Raw genomic sequence first — 27,532 nt, 5'->3', positions numbered from 1 at the left:
ATACCATGCTTAGAAGTCTTTGGCTCTAGTATGGCACTACTTCAGTTTCTCTGTTTAGAAAGGAATTTGGTTTGTGATTCATTTCTCACTTCCTGTCCTTCTGGCGTGGGCCCCGCTCAGGGGCCTTTCTGCTGTCGTTCACCCTGCAGTGCTGCAGGGCTGTTGCCTCAGAGGAAGGTCTCTAAGATTCCTCTCCCATTTGCTTTTCCTGTTGCTGAGTGGGAGGTACGGAGAGCAATAGCTGCCCTCTCCATGAAGAAAAGCGCTTTGTGTTTGTCCCTGGCACGAGCTTGGTCATCAGAGCAGGTACTTCTCGACTTTTATACTGGATGGATTTTACAAACCTTGGTGAATTGAAAAAGAACTTGAAACAGAAGAGCCAAAGCAAATAGAAGCATTTCTGTCTATATTTTTGTGCCTCCAAAGTTTTGAAGGGTTTAGTGTTTTCAGAAACTGAAATTTGAAAAGAGAGACAGTTTACCCTTGCGTTGTCCTTGGAAAAAGAGTGTTTCTTTAGGGAGCAGAGTTCTAGGGAAGGAAGATGACTTGAGCATATAAGGATTCCAAAGCTAATAGGTGCCTCTCGGTCATGTTAAACGTACCTTACTCATTTAGAATAGAAATTACTTGAGGGTATGGAATATATATATTTTTAATGTTGTCTATAAGAAAATCACTTTATTTTTCATTGAAGTATGGTTGCTATACAATATTATATAAGTTAACAGGTGTACAATATAGTGAGTCACAATTTTTAAAGGTTGCGTTCCATTTATAGTTATTATAAAATATTGGCTATATTCCCCATGTTGTACAATATATCCTTGTAGCCTATTTTATACCTAATCATTTGTACCTCTTAATCCCTTTATTGCCCCTCTCCTCCTTTCCTTTCCCCACTGGTAACCACCAGTTTGTTCTCTATATCGGTGTCTGCTTCTTTTTTGTTATAGTCACTAGTTTTTGCTGTATTTTTTAGATTCCACGTATAAGTGCTATCATACAGTATTTGTCTGACTTATTTCACTAAGCACAGAGGGTATGGAATGTGTCTTTGTAGCTGTACGTGGTTACTAACTGTGAGCTGCATCTAAGTCAATAGTAAAAACCAGCCATTCAGGAGACTCCCACGTTTTGATCTCCATGGCTGCTTATTCCCCTGAGGGGTGGTTATGGACATCGCCTCGTCCATTCGTGCCACAGACTTTCTGAAGAGAAAAATAACCATGTCATGGGAGAAACTATGTGTTGCGGAGGTTGTGACTGAAGGTTGAGAGTGAGATGGTTTGGTCTGGCCTCTTTTCAGAGCAGCGATTGATTAATGCTGTCTGTGTTGCCGTTTCTTCCAGAGCTGACCTGTCCTGGACGCAGCATAACTAACGAAGCTGCTGCAGGATGAGAAGATGGCAGCGCGGCTGCTCGCACCACCAGGCCCTGATAGTTTCAAGCCTTTCACCCCTGAGTCACTGGCAAACATTGAGAGGCGCATTGCCGAGAGCAAGCTCAAGAAACCGCCAAAGGCCGATGGCAGTCATCGGGAAGATGATGAGGACAGCAAGCCCAAGCCAAACAGTGACCTGGAAGCAGGGAAGAGTTTGCCTTTCATCTATGGGGACATCCCCCAAGGCCTGGTTGCGGTTCCCCTGGAGGACTTTGACCCATACTATTTGACGCAGAAAGTGAGTTGGAGGAGACGGAGCAGCAGCTTCAGATACCCCGCTCCTAACAGGCTCAGGGGGGATGGGGGGAAAGAGCTGTGTCTTTGCCAGAGTTTGGATAAGTACTTAGCCTTTTGTTTCAGTTCCAGTTTACGGCGATTCTTCTTTGGTTTAATTGCTGCTAAGGATCATTTGTGGGTCTTGGCACTTTTCAGTCTGTTAATAAGACTTTTGGTTTTGGCTCCTTTTCCTGATTTGACAGTAGAAAAAGATTGATTTTAAAAAGTGGGGGGGGCTTCCCAGGTGGCGCAGTGGTTGAGAGTCCGCCTGCCGATGCAGGGGACGCGGGTTCGTGCCCCGGTCCGGGAAGATCCCACATGCCGCGGAGCGGCCTGGCCCGTGATCCATGGCTGCTGAGCCTGCGCGTCCGGAGCCTGTGCTCCGCAACGGGAGAGGCCACGACAGTGAGAGGCCCGCGTACCGCAAAAGAAAAAAAAAAAGGTGGGGGGGAGGACATAAATGGGACTGTTTTAATAGAGTACAAGAAAGATGGCATAGTGAGAGATGGCACAGCCCTGTAGAATCTTGTTCACACATTCAGAATTCTATCTTTAAATATAAAGATGATGTTATTATCGCAGCATCAACAGAGCCTGTTGTTAATATAATGGAGATGATGGCTTTGTCTGCTTACCTAACCCCCTTTGTGACATTAGATCATAGCCTTTGGGGACAAGAATAGAATAGAGTAAACCAAACTGGGCCAATGAGGAGACCAGGTCTGTAGCCTTGTTACACAGTTGTCTGTATTCAGCGAATACTGACTCTTACATAGAGTCAATTCTGTTATTCCTGCTAGTAAGAAGCATGAGTGAAAGAAATACCAATCTTCATTTCGCCAAGAGTTTCAAATTTCCCTGACAAATGTTTGACCAAACCTTGGGTTTCTTTCTCACGATTATCTTTTGAAACTAGGCAACAGGTAATGAAGCAGAGCCCCCAGTTAATCCAGTGGCCAAGTAATTAGCCATTGAATACTGAAGACTGACATCAGATACCATTTTAGGGATCCCCCATTTGACAGATGTCATTTAAAGAATTAAATCCATAGGTGTTTCCGGATGAAGGGTAAAAAGGCTTTGTGTAATTATATATTAACAGATATAAAGCTTAACTAAACTGCCTTTATTAACAAAACTGTCTTATAAACTGCCGTTAACTAAATTGCCTTTTAGTCTTTCAGTTATGGAAGAAATTTCTGTTTCTTTGTCTTAATAATGGGACAGAAGTAAGACTTGAGGCGAATAGATCTCTTGATTTAGCTATAGTTGTGGAGGCATCTTAGGTCTGAATGGCAAAACTAGTTAAGACGTTGTCTACATAAAATGGCCCTTCACCCTTGTACTTCTGTTGCAGCTCAGAACAGCTGCGTAATAGGAAAAAGTAGAATCAGTAGCCTGTAACTTCCACTGGGAAATTTAGAATATTTAAGGAACAAAACATGATATGATATAAAGAAAAGTAGACTAGAAGTAAGAAACCTTCACTCTACCATAATTCACCATGTTTATTATTTATAGTTTCCTTCCTTAGTATGTGTATTTTTCAAGCTACCACAAATAGTTCATGGGAAAAGAAAGTAGTAGATAAAGAAAAAAAATCTCAGAACTAGTTCATGTCCTTGAGCAAGTCATTTCACCTCTCTGGGCCTAAATTTCTCATGTAGAAATTGAGAAGTTGGACAAGACTTCTAAGGACATTTTCAAATGCCAAATTCTGGGGCCAGGTAAGTTTCCATAAACTGTCATTGATTTCCTTACTTACTTATCCTTTTTTTAAAATCTAACTATTTAATCTGGGCCTTTGCTGAATGGGGGGGTAGGTGGGTGAGGAAGGAGACAAGGTTTTAACTTTCTGGGTTAGTGAATAAGGGAACATGGAATCTTGTGCTGTTTTTAAAAAAGTATTTCATTGATTGTAAAATTTTGAAATATTTTAAGATATATTTCCCTCCTCTTTCCTGCCCTTGCATCCTTAGTCTTAGTAGAGGTAAAAAGAAATAACAAAACACAGAGTTTAGGTCGTGCCTGCTTAGATAAGTTTGGCCAACTGGTATAACTTTTTCAGAAAATACTCTTATGGCAATAAGCAGATAGGTAAAGCCCTTTGGACTCTGGCCTTTCAGGTGCCTGAAACCTCTTTGCTTTTATTTGAACTATTTGTTTTTCTAACTCAAATGCAAATTAAGCTTCCTTTTCTTAAACCTAATATATGAAAAATGTAGAGAGCTCTTCATTGTCAGAGCCTAGTTTTCCTTTGCTTGCCTTTTTCCCTGCTTCCTGCCTTATAGACAGCCTCTTTCCATTCCCAATGCCTTAGATTTCAGTGATCCTAGCTTGGGAGTGAGGACCCAAAGAGAGTGGTCTCTGGCCCTAATGGGTACTCTTTTTTAGGTAGGCCAGCTGTTGATGGCAGTCCAGTTGGGGACTGGCTCTTCATGATAGAAAATCTGACTTCAGCCTTTGGCCTCACCACAAGGGTAAATAGTTTGTGGAAAGGATAACTTTAATTGTATTCTTTAAATTCTTTTTTTTTTTTTTTTAAAAACTGAAATATACCACCATGCAGAAAAATTCATAAAACATAAATGCTTGGCTTAATGATTATTAAAAGCAAAAAACACCTATGACAAGAAAGAACATTAGTAGCACTTCAAGGTATTATTTGTGTTTTTAAATAAAGCCTTTTTCAATTGATTAAAAATAATGTGCTTGTCCAAGTTCACCTGCATATCTTCACTGGCATTACTAATACGTCTTACTAACCAGGCCTTTCACTGGGCCAAATTAGCGAGGTCTCCCCTACAAGGAAACACGCCGGGAATCAACCCACATATTGAAATATCCTGAGAGTAGAAAGGACTTTAAGAGGACATTCCCTTCCATTTGTTTTTTAAGGGCTGCCTTAAATAATTCTTGCAAAGTAGAATTTCTTTTCTTTGCTTAATGGTACAAGTGGGTTTCTTTATTTTTTCCTCATGGGTCTCGTTTTCTACCTGATTGATCATTTTTGTGACTCTCATAGAAACTGGTTTCTCATTTCCTTCTCTCTTTATTTTAGAGGGTGAAAGAGAACTAGTTCTCTGTTGTGGATTTCACACTGTCCAGGGACACAGGGTCATAAAACATGTGTATCACGTTTTCAAGATACCATTGTACCAGCTGGTGCTGGTTTGAGCTATCTATCCTAAGCTTCTTGGTGGTGTCCATATTGCATTTCACCTGACTTTCCCAGATGGTTCCCAGAACAGTCCAGATCATCCTCTCTTTGGATTGTCTCAGAATTCCCAGTGCTACAACATTTTCCTTGCCTCTTGGTACTTTGTTCGAATGTCTCCATTCTTTGGCTTTCTTGTTTTTCGAGTGTCACCTGAAAAGAATTGAATTTACAGGACATTTAAACTTTTTAATTTATTTAATTTTTAAAATAGGTAATATATTTACATGGTTAAAAATTCAATAAAAGGTATTCAGTAAAAAAGGTATTGAGTAAAAGTCTCCCCTTTACACCTCTCTCTCCTCAGCCCACTTCCTGCCTCTCTGCCACAGGTAACCATTGTTAGTAGTATCTTCCAGAGTTTCTTTATACTGCATATGTACAACCAAAAACAAATAAGTATTTTAGGAACTTGAACTGTCCTGAATGCCTTTGCTCTTGGTTTTCTTTCTACTATTTTCTTAAGCCAATTGAAGTCTTAATTTTGTTATTTGTTTTCCCTTCTTTCATACTATGGAGTCTTAAGTTTTATCAGGGTAAATTCTCGGTTCATTTCTCCCCTTCCACATGCTTTTTGGTAAATCAAATCAAAGACTTCTTCTCTATTGCTTGAAGTGTCTTTCTATCTTTACTACAAAATATACTCTCCAATGATTAATAATAACTTGTTGAATTTTAAATGGCCGTGTTTAGTCCTAAGAACTGTCTTAAGTGGGGCAGCAAGAAAGTCAGTGTATTAAGTTGAAAGAAGGCCTTCACTGTTGGCTCCTACCCTTTTTTCCTGTTTATTAAAACCAATAATTGTTATTGGTGTACTTTTTGTTCTGTGGATATGCCCTCCCATAAGAAAGCCCTATAAGCAAAAATCCAAATTACAGGATTGATTATGTTCCTTTAAATTGGGCACATACCTATTGCATTAAAAAATTACGTATGGTTTCCCAAAGTGCATTTTACCTTCAAGTTTTCATGTCTGTCTTTTCCTGCAAATTGGAGTCAACCTAGAATCAAAGAATATTAGAATATGGTAGGCTTAGACATCATCTAGTTCAGCCTCCTCATTTTATAAATTTAATAAGGTGGAATGCTTTGTCAAAAGTATTTGCGAACACCTCCTAACTCTCAGTTTGTTACAACATATTTCTAGTTTTCCACTTTTCTAATTTTTCATTGATTGATCCTCAGCCTCGGTTGGCTCAGTCCTTCTGAAGTGAGGCATGCAGATGCGGAGAGAGAAAAAAACCCTGCTTTTTCATTCACATCCCTTATAATCCCTGTGGTTTAATAGCCCTTCTTAGGATGGGTCCTAAGAAATGCAGTGCTTCTGGGGGAAAGGATGGCATTTGTGTCAGCTCCAGTATTTTACCTTCTCAAGTGAAGGAACTCTGAGTAGTCTAGCAGCCTAGACAACTTGTTCCAGAGACGTGCGCTCAGTATCAATACTGCTACCCCTGTTCAGCTGGACATGTAATTTGGAGGGAATTTTACTTAACCTCTTCACATATGTTTGCTTTTTAAAGGAAGATTATTTCTTAGCCCCCGCCAACCCCCCAGCAGAATGATATAGTGAAAAGAGCACTTAACTGGGGATGGAAAAACCTCATTTTAGTTCTGCCATTGCCTCTTGTCTGCCCTTGGCCAAATCACTGAAATTCTCTGGGCTTCAAATTTCCTTATCTACAATATATGCAACGTAGGAGTTGCGCTTATGTTTATATCTTTCTAGTTGTATTTCACATATTATGCCTGTCACATATTATGTTTTATCTGTTGCAAACTATTCTGTTGCCCTGGTGTCGCCTGCCTTCTGGTCTCCATCCCCTTCTTCTGGAATATACTCTATGCTTTCACTTCACCTTTGGACACTTTGCCACATTTGTCTAGGCCTAGCCCTGAGGCCTCTTCTTCCTTACAGCCTAACTTGATTGTTTACATTGGAACGGATTCCACCTCCTGAATTTCTATAATACATTAAGATCCCAGCCCTGAGAAGTGGGTTTTAGTTGTAACTCAGGTTAGGTATGGCAGGGCACCCTGTGCCCAGCAATGTTTACAGTTTTTTCCTTACATCCCTAATATTAATGCCATCAGCTTCCTCAAATGAAGAACTCTTAAGTCACACACACACACACACACACACACGCGCGCGCGCCACAGGCACGCATGCCCATGAGCTCCTGGCAGAAAATCCTTGCAGAATCTAGTTTCACACACTTTCAGCAGTTGTGCAGAGTGGAGACAGGCTGTTAAAGGAGAATTTAAGTTCATTAGGTGTGATTTGGAGTATTGCTAATGAAGTGTTGAGTTGCCTGTTGTTGCACAATAGGCCTAGGTGCTGCTTTCTCTTTTGAGTGAAAACTAGGTGTTTTAAAGCTAGATGTTTTATTTTGTTTAAAAAAAAAAAACGTTTTGCAGCAATATAAAAAAACAAACTGTTTCCATTGTTTTATTCACCGAATCAAATTGAGGCAAATGCTTGTGAGCACATGGGAGGAAGGCCATTCTCAGGGTGGTGGTTTAAGGAAGTGCGTGGTATGGGGTTCTTTTCCATTCTCCAAGTGTCATTATCTAGAGGAAAAGGAATTTAATTAAACAATCTTAAATCAGATTCCTCTTTTATAGCCTTAGCAATAGACCAGGAGCTAAGAAACCTTATTTCTGATCCCATTTCCACCTAATTGTAAATGATCTTGGGCATGTCACTTAACCATTCAGCATCTCAGTCTCCCTCATATGGAAAATTAAGATTATGCTAATAGCTAATATCCCACCTATTCTACAGTGTTGTTGTGAAGATTATATCTTGCCTACACTACACAAAACAAAACAGCCTGTTGTGCTAGCCCTCCTTCATTTTTCTCCATTATACACCGAGCATATATTTATTTGTTTACTGTTCATTCTCTTGTATGCTCATTAGCTGGAGTAGTACATGCCCTATAGTAAGTGTTCAATCCATATTTGTTGAATGAATGAGTCAATCTTATGAGATAATGCCTGTGGAAACACTGTGTACTTTTCTAAGCGCTTTGAACATGAAAGGTGACATTATGATTTTTTTTTTTTTCTAATGAAAAGTTTTCCCATCTACCAAAATGAATGGAACTCTAGGGGGATAAACACTGATTATCAATATATCTTTTCCTTTCCTGAAGAATTAGTTTCCTTTAGGGGCTGAGGAATTAGATCAAGAAATGGGTTTCCTGGGGCTTCCCTGGTGGCGCAGTGGCTGAGAGTCCGCCTGCCGATGCAGGGGACACGGGTTCGTGCCCCGGTCCGGGAGGATCCCACATGCCGTGGCGCGGCTGGGCCCGTGAGCCATGGCCGCTGAGCCTGCACGTCCGGAGCCTGTGCTCCGCAACGGGAGAGGCCACAACAGTGAGAGGCCCACGTACAGAAAAAAAAAAAAAAAAGAAATGGGTTTCCTGACATTTTAGGGGATTTTTGGAGGGCTGAATTACTTTTGGTAAGTGCCACCAGTCTTAACTCTCCTCTTGTAGGTCCTTAGAACTAGCAGGGACTTTATCAAAGACCATTAGGTAATAGCCTCTACCTAGTGCTCTTCTTGATTTATTGGTATCAAGTCTTTATTATACAAAGGATGTTATTTCCTGAATATTCGAAGTTGTTCTGTCATACCTCCCTTTATTAAGTGTTTTGCTTCTTTCTCGTCTGTGGGAGTTGTGTTACCCTCCCTGTATTAACCGACTCTAAAGGAAGTGAGAGAAGCTGACGGGTATATACCAGTTTGGGTTGTCTCATATAAAATATGATCTATTTATTCAACAAATACTTCTTGAGTACTTCCTATGTGTGAGACCTTGGGGGTATTGGGCTCTCTTGGGGGGATCACAGATTAATAAAGTCCATTTTTGACCCTTACATAGCTTATAACATGGTAGTGTGTGGGGTGGTATCGCTTTTGATAAGGGGGCCTCAGAAAGGGCCTTATTACTTCATAGTAGGCATAATATTTGGATTTTAGAAAAGAGAGATAGACTGAAACATTCTAGGCAGAAAGAACAATATAAACAAAGGCTCAGAGACAAGGGCATAGGACAATGTAAGAGAAAGCTAAACAGTCTAATTTGATTGGAATTTGGGGAGTTGGGTGATGAGTCTGGGAAGGGAGTGCTGGAGCCAAGTCATGGAGGACTTACAGTGTTAGACTGAGAAGTCTGGTCTTCACTTGATAAGCAATAGAGAACTACTGAAGCCTTTTTTAAAAAAAAAAAAAAAGATTTATTTATTTTTGGCTGCGTTGGGTCTTCGTTGCTGCGCGCGGGCTTTTCTCTAGTTGTGGCGAGCAGGGGCTACTCTTCGTTGCGGTGTGCGGGCTTCTCATTGTGGTGGCTTCTCTTGTTGCGGAGCACGGGCTGTAGGCACGCGGGCTCAGTAGCTGTGGCTCGTGGGCTGTAGCGTGCAGGCTTAGTAGTTGTGGCGCATGGGCTTAGTTGCTCCATGGCGTGTGGGATCTTCCTGGACCAGGGCTCAAACCCGTGTCCCCTGTATTGGCAGGCGGATTCTCAACCACTGCGCCACCAGGGAAGCCCTACTGAAGGCTTTTGAATGGGAGTAAGGATATGTGATCAAAGTTGTGTTTTGAGGAGGTGAATATGGCAGTGATGTGTAGGATAAACCAGAGGGAAAGAGAACTGGGACAGAGCGACCGGCTATGAAGTTAGTGAGGGTCTGAACTGGGGTGGTGGAAGTGAAGAGTAAGGGGAATAGGTGAAGTCAGAAGTGATGTAGAGATAAACTGATAGGAATTTGTGATTGACTGTAGAAGCTTAAGGAAAGAGTTGAGCATTCAGTCCTTCGTTTGATAATTGGATCAATTGTTATTGTCTTCTTTATACCCAGGTTCTGTTCCATACCCTTGGGAACAAAGCAGGCAAGCTCTATATACCACTCCTGGAAGTCAGTTTTTGTTGGGGAGACAGATAATAGACAAGTAAAGAAATAAAATTATTACAGATAACCATAGGTACATTAATGAATTTAATATAGTCCAGGTACCTTAAAGATTGTGGCGCTGTAACTTGGTACAGAGACCCAAACGTGGAGAGTGCAGAAGAGTCAAAGGCTACATGCTCTCTTAAATATTCAGTGTCTTAAGTATGCTTTTAGCAAGTACTAAGTTATAATCTTTAAAAGGACCCATACCACAGGTATTCTGAGTTGTTTAAAAGCCAGTATTGTCACTCCACTGAGTTTGCCAATCTTAGATTTTTACATAGGCAGGAGATCAATACATTTCAACATTAGTGTGAGCTACAGGGGCACCTGTAGATAAACCTAGCATTTTCCCCAGAAAAGAACCTCAGGTCTTCTCTAGTCCTTGTACAAGTCCTAATTTGCAGTTCCAAGGTTCTGAGCCACATAGCGTATAAGAGACAACTTTTACCTGAATTCTTTTTTTTTTTTTTTTTGCTGTACGCGGGCCTCTCACTGTTGTGGCCTCTCCCGTTGCGGAGCGCAGGCTCCGGACGCGCAGGCTCAGCGGCCATGGCTCACGGGCCCAGCCGCTCCGCGGCATGTGGGATCTTCCCGGACCGGGGCACGAACCCGTGTCCCCTGCATCGGCAGGTGAACTCTCAACCACTGCGCCACCAGGGAATCCCTTACCTGAATTCTTGGGTGTGTATTATTAGCTAATCACCTGAGCTATAACATTACGCTGACTGGTAATTTTAGGAATTAATCTCTGATGGTTTCTCCAGGGTGTAGTTTATGAAATCTTTTTATTCTATTAAGAATTAACCTGTTGGGGAGTTCCCTGGTGGCGCAGTGGTTAAGAATCTGCCTAACAATGCAGGGGACACGGGTTCGAGACCTGGTCCAGGAGGATCCCGCATGCCGAGGAGCAACTAAGCCTGTGAGCCACAGCTACTGAAGCCCGCATGCCTAGAGCCCGTGCTCTGCAACAAGAGAAGCCACTGCAACGAGAAGCCCACGCACCTCAATGAAGAGTAGCCCCCGCTCACCGCAACTAGAGAAAGCCCACATGCAGCAACGAAGACCCAATGCAGCCAAAAATTAAATAAGTTTATTTTAAAAAAAAGAATTAACCTGTTGAATGGGATATTTAATAATGACCGTATAAATGTTGGAGGATTCTCAAGGTTACAGAGATATGGATCATCTTCTCACTATAATTAGCCATATTTTAAATCCATTCTTAGTAAAAGAGAGTAAGACTGTGACATCATTATACAGGGATTGACTGATTCCAAATTCACATGAGTTGTAAATTCTTTATATATAACCCTATCTGACACAATTCAAGATTAGGATTTCCCCATTGTATGGCATTTTCTGTCAACTGATTCTAGCAAAATTTTTGATACCTGCTCTGAAAAGGCACTCCTGTTCCAGACATTTTGAGTCTACAAAGTTTGGCCTATGGAATGAAGTCTGAATAAAATATTCCTCCCATTTCAGAGGATAAGGTACCCAACCCATCTGCTGTTCAATGTCAATCCCTCTCCCTGTGCCTTTGAGCCCATCCATGCCTCCCAACTTTCTCTAGCACTTCACTCTCTCAGTTATCCCCTCTCTTTTCTGTACTTTCTATCTTTCCCTTTCACAGTGGTTCTTCCCCTCAGCCTGTAAACATACTAAAACCCTCTCCCATCTTAATGAGCCCAGACTTGACCCTATATCTCCAGCAGGTATAATCTCTCTTCTCATGCCGTTGAGGCTTTTAAAGAGTAGCCGTTGCTCACCCTCACCGCCTACACATCTCCCACCCACTCCTCCATCCTTGCAGCTGACTCTGCATCCTCCCCGCTCTACTGGCATTCTCAATATAAGATCCTCCAGGATCTCAAATTGCCAAATCTAATGGACATTTTTTCAGTTCTTATCTCACTGAACCTCTCTGCTGTATTTGACACTGTTTATTACTCCCTGATTCTTGCAGTTCTTCACTTCCTTGGCCTAATTCTCTTTCCATCTTGGACTGTTCCTTCTCTTTCCTTCATTTCTCCCACCTTTCCTTTAAATGTTGACATTCCCACAGGTTCAGTCCTTGGCCTGTGTTCCTCTCATTTGGCAAATTCTCCCTGGCTGATCTTATCCATTCTCTCATGACTCTTGAATCTGTATCTCCAGCCTAGAGCACTCCTTAAATATTCAGTGTCTTGCCAGGCATCTCTATCTGGACTTCCCGTAGGTAACTCAGTGTATTCAAAATTGGACTCGTTTTCTCCCCTCAAACCTACTTACTTCATCTGCTACTTTAGTTGAGGATACCACCCAAATTCTAGGTATCATTATTGACTCTCCGATTTTCTGCAGTCCTTGAGGATCACTTAGGAAGCTATCAGTGAATGTTGCACCTTTTTACAAGTAAGAAAAAATTGTGGCTCAGAAATGTTAATTTGCTGTTGAAATTCCCTCACCTAGTGTGTGGTAAAGCCGGGTTTCAGTACCCGGGATATGTGAATCTAATACTCATGGTCTTTCTGCCATATCATGCTGTCTCTATAGAGTATATTGCAGGATGATTTTGGGGTTTTGTTTCTTACTATCATCTTTAGATACTTTCTGTCATTTTGCACTGCCTCAATGTGAATATAGTATGGGTTTTTTGTAGTTCATTTGTTGCATATCGTATCTTCAGCATGGTATCTAAGATGTAGAAAAGATGAAAAGACCTTTCAAACTAAAGTTAATAAATTTTTATGGGTGGATGAGCTAAAGAGTGGAAAAGGTCGATTAGACACCGAGCGTAAAGTTGGATATAGTTATAAGTTAGTCGATTTTAGCTGCATCATTGCCTCATGACTAAGAGATTCATTCATACATTCAACAAATATGTACGAACTGTCTGCCTTGTACCAGATGGGCATCATATTACATCTTCTGCTTGCTAAGCTAAGAAAGTCACAGTAGTTGGAGATATACCCCTGCCTTTAAGGATCTCAGGGTCCAGTGAGAGTTACTGATGTATAAACAGAATGACAATACTATGTTAAGTGCTCTAACAGAAGTGTTGTGGGAACACACAGGAAGGAAGGATAATTCTGTTTGAGAGAGTTGAATGGAGAGGAGGTGACATTTGAGCTGTACCTTGAAGTATTAAAGTATGGTTAAAAACCATTTCATCTGTTAAAGAGAAGAAAGAGTAGTTTGGGTATAAAGAACAGTACATGAAAAGACAGAGAGGCGTGCAAAACGTTGAAGTGTTTAAAACCGTGAGTCTCATTGTGACTGGAGCATGGGGCTTGGTTTGGTAAGAAGGGAGATAAAGGAGAGAGGCACGTTGGATCCCACTGTGTGCATTCAGCAGTTTTTTTTTTTTTTTTTTTTTTCTCCTGCTTCCAGAGTCCTCAGGTCTGCAGTAACCTCTGGGGCCCATTTTGAGCCAGTGCAGCTGTACTGTAGTGACTTTGGACTCTTGGACTCGCTTATGCACAAGTGTCCTACTGGTTTATGTCAAGTGTGTGAATACTAAGTAACTTGAATATTACCCCTTAGTCCCCTCCTGCCACCCCACCTGAGGTGCCAAGTTGCAGAAGGAAGAGCAGCATCTGTGTGGCAGCAGCAGCGTTACCGTGATCGCATTTGTTGAGTCCTTCTTCTGTGCCAGGCACTGTAGTAAGGACTTGTCGTGAATTTTCACTTAATCCTCATAATCTGATAAGGTAGGTGCTGTCAGTCATTATCACTATTTTATCAATAAGGAAACTTAGCCCTAGCAGCCTGAGTTGGTTGTCTAAAATCATGACCCTTCTATTCCTGTTCCCACCTCTGTGGTCTCAGCTTGGGCAGAGCGCTCTGTGCTTGCTTTCTTATCTGTAAAGTGAGGAGTTAGGCTTGATAAGTAGTTTTGAAGCTTTTTCAAAATTGCAGTATTGTGTGATAATTAAGTGTAGGCTTTGGGGCTTCCCTGGTGGCGCAGTGATTAAGAATCCGCCACCGCAGAACGTGCAGGCAACGCGGGTTCGAGCCCTGGTCCGGGAAGATCCCACATGCCGCGGAGCAGCTAAGCCCGTGCGCCACAACTACTGAGCCCACGTTCTAGAGCCCACGAGCCACAACTACTGAAGCCTGTGCGCCTGGAGCCCGTGCTCCGCAACAAGAGAAGCCCCCGCTCGCCGCAACTAGAGGAAGCCTGTGCGCAGCAACGAAGACCCAACGCAGTCAAATATAAGATAAATAAAATAAAAATATTTATAAAGGAAAAAGGAATAGGCTTTGGAGTTAGACTGCCTTGATTCAGTTCTAAGTTTTACCAGTAAACAACTGTGTGGTCTCGCTACAATTTCATCATCTATAAAATGTCCCTACCTCATCAAGTGGTGGCTGTGAGACGGACAGGTATTGTATAAGGCATCTCAGGAGGCTGCCTGCGCATAGTACCTGCTTGATCCATGCTAAGTGTTATTGTCTCTTCAAACAGACTCATAGGTACCATTATTAATGAACGAAAGGAATATAAATGTGGGATTTGGAGGTCTCTCTTGCTCACTCCTCAGTGTAGTGGAATAGAGACCTGGAAGATGAGGGCTCTAAATAGATAGTTCAAACAGAAGTATGAGCCTAAGTGAAGAAAGAACTTGCCTGTGTCCTGATGTCCTGCTTTTTAGTTCAGTAGTTCTAAGCTGGGCACCAGGACGCAGGCACTCTGGGAATTCAGGCCAGTTGTGCCTGTGCTGGAGCCTTTCCTGGGACACACTGGGACTATAATTGTAATTTTACTTGAGGGACCCACTGAGCAGGTTAGCGTTCAGAAAGGCATCAGGACTCCTTTTCAACAGGGTGTAAGTCATTTTGACAGTGCAGGTCATTTATTTCTGAACAGCTTCCTAGTCTGAGGTAGAATCTGTTTAGATTTAGCATTAAGTTTTTTCTATATTAAAACAGGGAAAACTTGAAAGGACATTTATTTGTTGCCTGCTGTATTGGCTGTATAGTCACTTAGAAGCGAATGCCAAAAACTGTAGCCGTTGACTAGTGGACAACTGGCTACCGCTCTTGTCACCGTTGGAGCTGTTTTTCCGATCAGCTATATTTGTATTGTTACTGGGTAGAAGAGTGCTTCTCTGTGTGTGCACACTCTGAAACCAGTAGGCAGAGAGGATTTGCCCCCGTAGAAGGTACCAGAATTAAGAATTTATAGTTAGGCAGGAAAGAGCTAAGAACTGTTGTAAGTCAAATTAGCTAGTTGCCTGGTTCAGAAGAGGTGACGTATGTCTGGGAGAAAAAGGTACATATATATACATATTAGGTTTAGCAGGCAAGAATTTAAGGCTAGAAGTCAGCTAAAAATGAGAGGGTCAGGCAATTCCAGAAGTCAAAACATTTAGGATCTAGGGTCCAAACCCTGGAGAGATGGTCATAAATCAGTGTCGATAACAGTTATAGCCAGATGGAGCCAAAGGATATTGGCTCCCAACTGCCCCCTTGTAGATTAGCTCAATCCCTGAGCCCCTAGGTGTTCATTATAGGCGGAAGGTCATCAGATGCCTGCGGGTTACCTTCGCCCCAACTGAAATGATGACCTCTCAGGGGAGGGAGAACTTGGGTGGGTGGAGAACTGCTCCCCTGGGCCTTGTGTCCCACAGCAAACCAGGAGCTGGATAATAAACCTTTCCCTAAGAAGCTTTCTGTTCTGTGATATACTCCACCCCTGCATTGAGTACTCTTCCCTGTAATGTCCTTTCATATTTACCCACCCTTTATTACTTTAATTTATACATTTTGTATGGCTAAAAAGCTTAATCCTGGGGTGAGGGTGGGGAAATGCTCATGAGTTGGCTGCATGCAGTACTTTGGTAACTGTGTGCGTTTATTGTATTGTGTTTGCAGTGTGCTAGGATTTGTTTGGCATGAGTGTGAATGAGCTCGCACCTGGCCTTGCACAATGTCCCTGCTCCTTACTGTAGACTGAAGAGAATATCTCTTACCCCGCGTTAGCAATGGCAAAGCTCCCCCATCGTGTGCTCTATCCCCACATTACTAATTAGAAATGAAAAACCTGTGCTTTTTTTTTTTTTTTTTTTGCGGTACGCGGGCCTCTCACTGCTGTGGCCTCTCCCGTTGCGGAGCACAGGCTCCGGACGCGCAGGCTCAGCGGCCATGGCTCACGGGCCCAGCCGCTCCGTGGCATGTGGGATCTTCCCGGACCGGGGCACGAACCTGTGTCCCCCGCAGCGACAGGCGGACTCTCAACCACAGCGCCACCAGGGAAGCCCGAACCTGTGCTTTTCAGAAGGCTCATCTTATGCCGGCATGACACATTTGTTAGTACTCCATGCCGTAACTTGTGAAGAGCCGTTCCACCGCTGCTAATGGGCCTTGTGCTCACACACATTCAGTGGCTGTCGTTATAAACCGATATTTTCCCTTGGGCCATAAACCACAATTCAATTTCAATTTCCCTTTTAACTCATTTACTTCACAAAGATCTAATTTAAGACAGATTAGGTAGACTATTATTGGACTTCATGAGTACCAAGTGACTGTTGCTTAAGAAATATTCTCGTAAGAATCCAAAGCTTGCTGTCCTTCGCATTCCTCCTGAGCTTTAAAGGATCTGGTGTTGGAGCACAGTATCGAATAAGGGATGAATCTTCTTTTCTGGATTCTTACCAGCAGTTTAACAATGATGACTGAGATTTAAATCAGCCGTGTGTATGACTTTAAAATGCTTTTGTATATATATTTTTAGAAGTCAACCCATCACCGGTCATCCTTATCCATTCTCTCTCCCATAGTCACTGTCCTGCTAAGACAGGGGGTATAAGTAGGGGATGTAGGGCAGGGAAAAAGCAGCCTGTGGTACAGTTCTGTCTGGTACACTTCTGCCCCATGCTGCCCCCTGCCCACATAAGTATAGTTGTCAGGATAGTATTAAGCACTGTTGACCATGGATTTGACAGAGTTTCAGTTGAAGGAGCAAAATAAATAACTCAGGAGAGTTCTAGCAAGATGTGATGTGAAGGAATGAATAATAGTAGGTTTTCTCCTCAAAGGTACGGTTTTGCTGCTTTGTTGCACTTAATATTGGATGCTTCTGTGTATTTTGTAAATTGTAGACTCACAGATGTCAGAGCTGGAAAGGACCTGGGCACGCCCATCAGGCAGCCCCCTCTCTCATGTTAGAGATGAGGAAAATGAGATCCAGAGAGCTGCAGGGGCTCCCCCAGGCCATATAGCCAGGTAGAGGCAGGTAAAGAAGGACAACCTATGTGTTTTAATACCTGACAGGTGATGTGGCAGTTCTCAAATCCTGATGAGCACAGATTCCTCTGCAGCTTGTGTATCAGAACCTCTGAGGTGGGACTTGCGAATCTGCTTTTTTTTTTTTTTAAAAGCTGATCAGATCATTCTTAAGCAACCAGTCTGGTTTAGGTCAGAACTGGTGTTAGTACATCACAGGGATTAGCCAACCTTGACCCCTGGCCCAGATCAGCTCTGCCATTTGCTTTTGTACAGCCCATGAGTTAAGAAGAAGGGTTTTCATGGGCCCTCCCTGGCGGTCCAGTGGTTAGGACTCCGCGCTTCCACTGCAGGGGGCACAGGTTCCATCCCTGGTTGGGGAACTAAGATCCCACAGGCCTCATGGTGTGGCTAAAAAAAAAAAAAAAGAAGGGTTTTCACATTTTTAAAGGGTTGGGGAAAAGTCAAGAGCATAATAATATTTTGTGATATGTGAAAATTTTATGAAATTAAAATTTCCTTGTCTGTAAATAAAGTTTTGTTTGAACACAGCCACTCTTATTTGTTTACGTATTGTCTGTGGTTACTTTTGCAACTACAATGGCAGGTTGTTGCAACAGGGACTGTATGGCCCATAGAACCTGTAATATTTGCCAGCAGACCCTTTACAGAAAAGGTTTGCTGACCCCTGATATATATTACTCTATCTCTCAGATAAGCACTGCAAGCCCCAGTGTTAAAAGGAGATCCCTAAGCTTTGAGAACTTGTGTTGGTCCAAACAGCATCTTGCTTTATGCAAAAGATGAAGTTTGAAAAACTGCATATGAATTTAGCATATGTAAATCTAATTATTTTAACAATAAAGTCTGTTTTATTGTAATACAACTTGCTGCTTGAAGTATGGCGGATTAACCTTCGTTTCTGGAGGTTTAGTGTAAGCGAGACGTTTATTTCTCTTTGAATAGAAGAAATATCTCCTGTTTTTATACTTGATAAAGATAGAGGGTGTAAATATTTAGAAAGGAGTGATGATAAACTATTCTGTATGCAGTATTCAGTATCCAAATTAATTGTGAAATTTCTGCTTCACACGTAAAATGTCCATAAGGAAGCCTTTATACCTACAAAACCATCGTTTTAAAATTCACTAAAAAGACCTAGTTTCCCTCAGGATCATCAGTCTCTTTCTTGCCAACTCAGCACTGCTGTACTCGTTCAGAATCCTAGCTGCCTCCTAGTTCTTCTTCAACCAAGGCCTAACAACTTCAGTTTCCTAACGTCTTCCTTGTCCTTTTCCTCTTCTCCTTTTCCCTCACCTCAGACATACAAGCATTTGTTCAGTCACCAAGCAACAGGCATTTATGGAGCATCTGCTCCATGCCAGGTGCTGTGCAGGCTCTGATTCTGAGATAGGAAACACCCTCAGTGGCCCCCCTGGACCTATCTTTCCATCATGACCAAACTACAAGATGAGAAATTGGGAAGGTGCAGAGTTTGTTAACTTTTAACAACCCTGTTGCCTGTCTTCTTCTGAGGCAGGTAGGTGACTTTGTAAAGGCCCAGCCTGGTAGTTTTGGATCCTGGGGCGCGGGCCAGTGCTTCTTCCGTTGTTGTTGAGGCTTTTATGCAGCGTACCCCAGGGGCTCAACTTTCTCATTCACCAGAGACTCCATCCCCCACACCAGGTTCGTTCTCTGCCATATTCCCATTGAACTGCCTCTCAATCTGGCACAATAGGAGCTGTAAAGAGGCTCTAAACTTGCAATAATATGTTGCTCCTTGCTGCCTGACCTTTGATAGGTGGTGTCCCTCTCCTGAGCTTTTGTGAGATGCATAGAGGATAATAATCCCTCCTTCACACATACTTCATGGGAATATTATGAGGTTGAATGAGGAGGTTATTTAAAAGGCTTGGCATTTTCAGAGACGGGGTTGCTATAGAAACACAGAGGAGTACAAGTACTTCAGAGAGGGGGTTTTGAGAAAGTGCAGGGCTCTTTGTTTCTTCGGGAAGCCAAAATATGGAAGAGCCAGTAGCTCAGCCCTTGACCTCTTTCTGCCTAACCCCAAGTCTACTACTTCCTCTTGCTTTTAGGATTAGTCTTTCCCTGCAGCGTGCCCCACTGGAGCCAGTCCCTTCTAGTACAGGAAGAATATCATTGCAGCGCATTCTCACACTGGGGATGGTGCATTGAGCATTTCCAGGATGTATATGGCTCAGTACCAGCACTGCTTTTCTACTGTGGAGAGACTGGTGTGGCTCTGTCAGATTAGGAGAGGAAAGAGCAGAAGATGAGAAGACAGGAACTTTGAAAAATCTGCCAGCAACCGTTTATTGGGAGTGCTTGGGCTGAGCATTATGTTGGAGCTGTGGGAGGTAGTGGGAGGAGTGAGGTTGGTTCCCGCTCTCCAAGAGCTTGAAACTTAGTTCTAGGAGGAGGTGGAGAGGGTGGAAGGGAGGGTACAAAAAGAGCTGGGAGGATAATGAAAGACACGAACTCTGAGTGTAGAAAAGGGGGAGCTCGGAGTAACTGGAAATATACCACAAAAAAGTGGGACCTCAGTACCAGATTCAAAATATCGCTGACCTCTGTGGGAAGGAGAGTGTGTATTTGGAAAGGAGTGCAGAAAGGAGCAATATTGGTAAGGCATTATTTCCTAGGCTAACTGATGGGTGCATAAATGTGTGTGGTATCATTGTTTAGAACTTTTTATATGTCTTCTACCTCTTACATGGTTCAGTTTTGTGTGTGTTTTTGTGGTGTTTTGTTTTCATTGAGATACAGTTCACAAGCTAGAAAATCCACCATTTTAAAGTGTACAATTCATTGGCTTTTTGTTCACAAGGTTTACGGGCATTACCGCTATCTAGATTCACAACACTTTCATCACCCTAGAGAGACCCATTTGCAGCGAGTTCCTAATCCCCTCTCCATCCAGCCCTAGGCAGCCACTAACCAACTTTCCATCAAGATTTGCCTGTTCTGGACATTTCATGTAAACGAAATCATACAACATGTGGCCTTTTGTGTCTGAACTCTTTTCAAGATTTTGCAAGACCATGTTGTAGCACGTATAAACACTTAACTTCTCTTTCTTTTTTTCTTGGCCCAGATGTCCTTATTTTTCAAAAAGCTCCTTAAATCTTTCTGAAGTTCAGAATGGGTTGGGAACCACTTTTAGCTATTACTATCCTTAATTCTATTATTTGGCTTGGAATAAAACTGATTTTTAAAAATGTATCAATAACACCTTGTATCTAAGGTGTACAGTTGACCCTTGAACGATGCAGGGGTTAAGGCCATGGACCCTCAGCATAGTTGAAAATCCACATGTAATTTCTAGCCAGCCCTCCAAACATGCAGTGTCCCCCACACCTGCGGTCCCTTAGTGTCTGCGGTTCCTCTGTACCTGTGCTTCCGCAGCCACAGATTCAACCGACTGTGGATCGTGTAGTACTGTAGGATTTACTATTGAAAACAATCCACGTACAGGTGGGCCTGAGCAGTTCAAACCCATGTTGTTCAAGGGTCAATATATTTTTATTGTGGTAAACTATACATAACACAAAATTTACCATTTTAACCATTTTTAAGTGCACAATTCAGTGGTATTAAATACATCCACCATGTTGTACAACCATCGCCACTATCCATTTCCACAAATTTTTAAATCATCTCAAACAGAAACTTTGCCCATTAAACAATAACTCTCCATTCCTCCTGCCTGAGGCGCCTCATAAACTCTATTCTACTTTCTGTCTCTATGAATTTGCTAATTCTAGATACCTCAGATAAATGGAATCATATAACATTTGTCCTTTTGTGTCTGGCTTATTTCACTTAGCATAGTGTCTTCCAGGTTCATCTATGTTGTAGCATATGTCAGAATTTCAATCCTTTTAAGACTGGAGAGTATCCTGTTACATGGATATATGCCACATTTTGTTTACCTGTTTGTTAGTTGATGGGTTGTTTCCACTTTTGCAGTATTTTGAATAGAGCTTTTATGAACATCCACGTATACATTTCTGTGTGAACCTGTTTTTAGTTCTCCTGGATATATAGCTAGGAGTGGAATTGCTGGGTCATGTGGTAACTCATTGTTTAACTTTTGAGGAACTGCCAGCTGTTTTCCAAAGTGGATTAACAATTTTACATTCCTGCCAGTAATATACGAGAGTTCCAATTTCTTTATATTCTTGCCAGCATTTGTTATTTTCCATGTTCTTTTTTAAAATTATTACCATCCTAGTGGATGTAAAGAGGTATCTCATTGTGGTTTTATTTGCATTTCCCTAATGACTAATAATGTTGAATATCTTTTCATGTGCTTATTGGCTGCTTGTATATCTGCTTTGTAGAAATGTCTATTCAAATCCTTACCTATTTTTAAGTTGGATTATTTGTCTTTTTACTGTCGAGTCGTAGGTGTTTTTTTTATCTATTCTGGCTGCTAAACCCTTATTAGATACATGATTTGCAAATATTTTCACCCATCCTTTGGGTTGTCTTTTCACTTTCTTAATAGTGTCATTTGCTGCACAAAAGTTTTGAATTTTGATGAAGTCCAGTTTATCTATTTTTTTCCTTTGTTGCTTGTGCTTTAGGTGTCACGCCTATGACACCATTGCCTAATCCAAAGGTATAAAGATTTACACCTATGTTTTCTTCAATGAGTTTTATAGTTTTAGCCTTTACATTTAGGTCTTTGATCCATTTTGAGTTAATTTTCATATTGGGTGTGAGATAGAGGTTCAGATTCATTCTTTTGCATGTGGTTATCAAGTTGTCCCAGCACCATTTATTGAAGACTGCTCTTTCCCCTTTAAATTGTCTTGTCGAAAACCCTTGTGGAAAATCAATTGACTATAGATGTATGGGTTTATTTCTGGACTCTCAATTCTATCCTATTGATGTGTTTGGCTATCCTCATGTTAGTACCACAGTTTTGATTATTATAGCTTTGTGGTAAGCTTTGAAATGGAGAAGTGCGAGTCTTCAACTTTGTCCTTATTTTTTCAAGATTGTTCTGACTATTTTGGTTCCCTTAAATTTCTATACAGATTTTAGGATCAGCTTGTTAGTTTGTGCCCAAAAAGGCAGTTGAAATTTTGATAGAGATTGCATTGAACCATAACAATATTAAGTCTTGCAATCCATGAGTGCAAGATGTCCTTCCATTTATTTATGTTTTTTTCAATTTCTTTTAATGATGTTTTATAGTTTTCAGTGTATAAGTCTTATACTTCTTTTGTTAAATTTATTCCTAGGTGTTTTATTCTTTTGGATGCTCTTGTAAATGGAGTTGTTTTCTTTCTTTTTTTTTCTTTTTATAGTTTTTAAAACATTTATTTATTTAATTTATTTTTGACTGCATTGGGTCTTTGTTGCTGTGCACGTGGGCTTTCTCTAGTTGCGGCGAGTGGGGGCTACTCTTCGTTGCGGTGCGCGGGCTTCTCATTGCGGTAGCTTGTCCTGTTGCGGAGCACGGACTCTAGGCACACAGGCTTCAGTAGTTGTGGCGTGAGGGATCAGTAGTGGTTCGCAGGCTCAGTAGTTATGGTTCGCGGACTCTAGAGTCCAGGCTCAGTAGTTGTGGCACACGGGCTTAGTTGCTTCTCGGCATGTGGGATCTTCCTGGACCAGGGCTCGAACCCGTGTCCCCTGCATTGGCAGGTGGATTCTTAACCACTGAGCCACCAGGGGAGCCCCACAGCGTTGTGTTCTTTTTTTTCTTTTCTTCTTTTTTTTTTTTGTGGTAAACGGGCCTCTCACTGTTGTGGCCTCTCCCGTTGCAGAGCACAGGCTCCGGACGCGCAGGCTCAGCGGCCATGGCTCACGGGCCCAGCCGCTCTATAGCATTGTTTTCTTAATTTCATTTTCAGATTGTTTATTGCTAGTATATGGAAATACAACTGATTTTCATATGTTGGTCTTGGAACCTTGCTGAACTTGTTTATGAGCTCTAATAGTTTTGTGTGTATGTAATCCTTAGGGTTTTCCGTATACGAGATCATTTCATCTGCAAATAGAAATAGTTTTTCTTGCTTAATTGGCTTGTCTAGAACGTCCAGTACAGTGTTGAGTGGAAGTGGTGAGAGTGGAATCCTTGTTCCTCGTTTTAGGGAGAAAGCTTTTAGTCTTTTAACATTAAAAACGGTGTTAGCTGTGGATTTTTCATAGATGCCCTTTATCAGGTTAAGGAAGTTCCCTTCTATTTCTAGTTTGTTATTTCTAGAATGTTTTTATTATGAAAGAGTATTGGATTTTGTCAAATGTTTTTTCTGCATCTATTGAGATGATCATGCAGTAATTATGCTTTATTTTATTAATATGTTGTATTACATTGATTGCTTTTCATATGTTAAATCATCTTTGCATTTCTGGGATAAATCTCACTTGTCTTGGTGTATAATCCTTATTTTATATGCTACCAGATACTGTTGGCTGGTACTTTGTTGAGGCTTTTTGTATCTATATTCATAAGGGATATCAGTCTATAGTTTTCTTTTCTTGTAATGTCTTTGTATGGTTTTGTATCAAGGCAGTACTGACCTTACAGAATGAGTTGGGAAGTGTGCCCTTTTCTTCTATTCTTTGGAAGAATTTGTGAAGGATTGGTGTTAATTCTTTAAACATTTGGTAGCATTCATCAGAGAAGCCATCTGGTCCTGGGCTTTTCTTTGTGAGGGTTCATTTTTTTAATGCAAGGTGCAGAAGAGTATTTATGGTAGAATCCCATTTGAGAGAGAGAGAAGGAGAGTCTTTTTAAGGCTATATTTATGTTATATTAATACAGAAAAGTTTTGAAAAGATATACAAGCAGCAGAGGTTATTGTTGGGTCATGAGATGGAACTTGTCTTCTCTTCCTTTTTTTTTTTTTTTTTTTTTTTTGTGGTACACGGGCCTCTCACTGTTGTGGTGTCTCCCGTTGTGGAGCACAGGCTCCGGAAGCGCAGGCTCAGCGGCCATGGCTCACGGGCCCAGCCGCTCCGCGGCATGTGGGATCCTCCCGGACTGGGGCACAAACCCGCGTCCCCTGCATCGGCAGGCGGACTCTCAACCACTGCGCCACCAGGGAAGCCCGTCCTCTCTTCCTTTTTTTATGATTATGAACGTGTATTGCTTTAAATTAAAAAACAGAACAAAACCAAAAACCTACTTAAAATGGCTAGCATTTGACCATTTGCTTTTTTCACCTGCATGGTGAGATGCTAGGGCTGTGTACTTGCCACTGACCTTGTGTCCTTAGGAGCTCAGTCTAGTAGGCCCCTACATCTGTCTCCAGCTTCACAGTCTGCTGCTCCCCCTCTCTATTTTATCCTCCATCAACACTGAATTACTTATCAATTTCCTGAAAACACCCACAGTTCTGTGTTACTGTACCTTTGTAATCCTATGTTGGTCCCTTTCCTTGCCAACCCTTCCTCCTTTATCTGCCCAATTAATCTCTCTTAATCTCCGCTTATCCTTCAAAACCCCTTCCAAATGTTTAGTTACCTGCCTTTGTGAACACCTCCCAACCCACTCTCTTCCCTTGCATTTCCCACCCAAGGGGGGAAAAATCTCCCTCTCCTGCTGCCTCATACATTACGCATATTTTTGTTACTGAACTTTGTATTTACCCTGCATCATAATTACTAGTTCACATATATGTCTTCCCTAAAAGTACAATTTTATTCAATCCTGTATCCAAGGAGCTTAGCACAATGCTTGGCACAAAACATGCTCAAAAAGATTTTTATTGAATTGAGGTCATGTGACAGGAAAAGGCATTCTGGGTAGGCTGAGCAATGAGAGCCGAGACTAAAGTTTAAATGACTATAACCTGTACTGGTTTGGCAAGACAGGAGGGTTCACGCCAGGAATGATTTTGGCAAGGCTGATAATGGAGGCTCTTAAAAGCCAGACAGAGTAGACTTGGTAGGTAAATACTGGCTGAATGAAGAACCCTCCTCACCTCCTTTGAGTTTTTGCTCAAATCTCTCTTCTCGGTAGGCTTACCCTGACCACCTGAGAGGGATAGACTCGGAGTTTGGGGTTGATAGATGCAAACTATTACATTTAGAATGGATAAACAGTAGGGTCCTATTGTGTAGCACAGGGAACTATATCCAATCTCGTGGGATAAACCATAATGGAAAAGACTATTTTTAAAAAAAAGAATGTGTATATGTGTATAACTGAGTCACTTTGCTGTACAGCAGAGATGGGCACAACATGGTAAATCAACTATACTTCAAAAAAAAAATCCACACCAAACCTGTCATCTCTCCAATTCACCCCATCCCCTGACCCCTGCACTCTAGAGCCTCCTTTCCCTGATCATTTTCCTTTTTCCATAGCACTTATCACATTTGGTGTAATTTACTTACTCATTATGTTTTTTATTTATTATCTGCCTCCCCCCTTAGAGTATAAGCTCCTCACACTAGGGTGGCCTTGTTTACTGATACTTCCCAAGCACCTAGAACGTTGCCTGGCATATAGTAGGCACTGAGTAAATATTTGTTGAGTGAATGAATCCTAAATTAATAAACTTAGGGCTTCCCTGGTGGCGCAGTGGTTGAGAGTCCGCCTGCCGATTCAGGGGACACGGGTTCGTGCCCCAGTCCGGGAAGATCCCACGTGCCATGGAGCGGCTGGGCCCGTGAGCCATGGCCACTGAGCCTGCGCGTCCAGAGTCTGTGCTCTGCAACGGGAGAGACCACAGCAGTGAGAGGCGCGCGTACCGCAAAAAAAATAAATAAATAAAAAGGGAAAAAAAATAAATAAATAAACTTAAGTATCTTGTCCAGAGCTGGCATAAAGTAGTTTACGTATAATTCAAATGTCTTGCTTCTGAAAGGAAACTTTATTCTGTAAAACTGCTGAGATAGTGTCATCTATTTGTAATGTAATCTGGGGCAGGGACGGGGGAGGGAGGTGAGGGAAAGAGGTTTCTCTTGCCTTAATATTGCCTGAAGGTTTCTTGCCCTAGACACCAAACTGGGAAGTAAAACTTACAAGTACATTTGAGTTTATTTCTTGCCTAGAAAAATGTTGTTTCATGTGATGATTAATTCCCATGCTTTAATAATTTCTCTCTCTCTTTTTCCACAGACCTTTGTAGTATTAAACAGAGGGAAAACTCTCTTCAGATTTAGTGCCACGCCTGCCTTGTACATTTTAAGTCCTTTTAACCTGATAAGAAGAATAGCTATTAAAATTTTGATACATTCATATCCTTTTCTGCAAATGTGGAGTGAGTGCAGCAGTTGCATGGTCGCTGGTGTGTGTTTCTGAATGTGGACAACTTAATTGTATATTAAGTATTTTACCAGTAGTGTAGGTGACTATCCCACCAGTTAGAAGTTTTAAGAGTGACTTCTGCTGAATCCTGAGTTGAGCTTCAGCAAATTCTTTTTTCTTAGGATGATGTCGTGGGAGTCTGGAATTTTGTGGATATCATTGAGAGCAACAAATTAAGATGGTAACCTTTTACTGAAGTCTTACTTTTTAAAGCACTCAGACTTCAGGAGTTAGATTGTTCAGCTTCTTATATTATTAAAGTCCATATTAGAACTTTTGAAAAGCTACTTCTTGAGTTACAAATAATTGAATGAGTGTTTTAGAGATCTGCCTTGAATATTTTTGATTTCTTGAGCAGTGAGCTTCGAAAGTATCTAAGATAGTTTCTCAGATTAAATGGCCTCCTTGGTACAGAGGTTTAGATCTAGATTGCAAGATTGCCATGAATCTGTTTTGGTATTTTTGCTCCCCTTAAACAGAAAATGCCAATTTATTCATGTGGCTTGACTTTTATGTCTTATTAATATAGGAGAGTATATGACAGATGAAAAATTATGTGACGGGGTTAGCAACTTTGCATAGCGACTTTAAACTTTCATGGTTGGCCTTCAGTTTGACAGTACTTAGTCCCACGCTTCAGAGTCTTTGTACCCTCCAAGTAGGATGAGGAAACCAGCGGTTGCTACTTTGTAAATAGGTTTGCTAAGCTTTTGCACATTTTATTAACAGTAAGAACTTCGCAACCTGGTCTGGAATCTTTGGTTTACAAGCAACATAGATCTGAAATCTAAAGGTTTATAAGTAAACAAATAACTCACAATGGACTTCTTCCCTTTTTGCTGGATCAGAAGATGGTGTTTTTTCTCTTCTAGCCAGAACATGTTGTTATTCCCTGAAGAAAAATACAGCTGTAGTGAAGAGAAGAATCCAGCTGTAAGAAGTAGTTTTTCTTCTTAAAACTCCACTAATGAATGAATGAAGACAGTGAATGCCATTAGCAAGAGAGAGTGAGTTAGCAACAAATGAGATATGGCTTCTGTGCTTATTAAAGTGACAGTCGGAGTTCGAGTAACTCATATCGACCTGAAGCCGTTTAATTTTTCTCAGTAGACAAGAGCAGGAAGGGCTGAGA

The 27,532-nt window shown here is 41.6% G+C and overlaps 1 protein-coding gene across 1 annotated transcript in view; it reads left to right on the top strand.

Moving 5' to 3' along the window:
* The first annotated feature begins 210 nt into the window (after positions 1-210).
* Positions 211-27,532, top strand: part of SCN8A (sodium voltage-gated channel alpha subunit 8) — a 118,790-nt gene continuing 91,468 nt past the window's right edge. Inside the window, exons 1-3 of the mRNA XM_032644826.1 lie at positions 211-306; positions 1,350-1,679; positions 26,212-26,330. Of these exons, the coding sequence (XP_032500717.1) occupies positions 1,404-1,679; positions 26,212-26,330 (395 nt within the window). The 5' untranslated portion in view covers positions 211-306; positions 1,350-1,403. The remainder of the gene's footprint in view (positions 307-1,349; positions 1,680-26,211; positions 26,331-27,532) is intronic.

This window comes from Phocoena sinus, chromosome 10 (genome assembly GCF_008692025.1).
Source record: "Phocoena sinus isolate mPhoSin1 chromosome 10, mPhoSin1.pri, whole genome shotgun sequence".
Lineage (NCBI taxonomy): Eukaryota > Metazoa > Chordata > Mammalia > Artiodactyla > Phocoenidae > Phocoena > Phocoena sinus.
The sequence above is the reverse complement of the archived record's forward strand: the minus strand, read 5'-3'. Positions and strand labels throughout refer to the sequence as shown.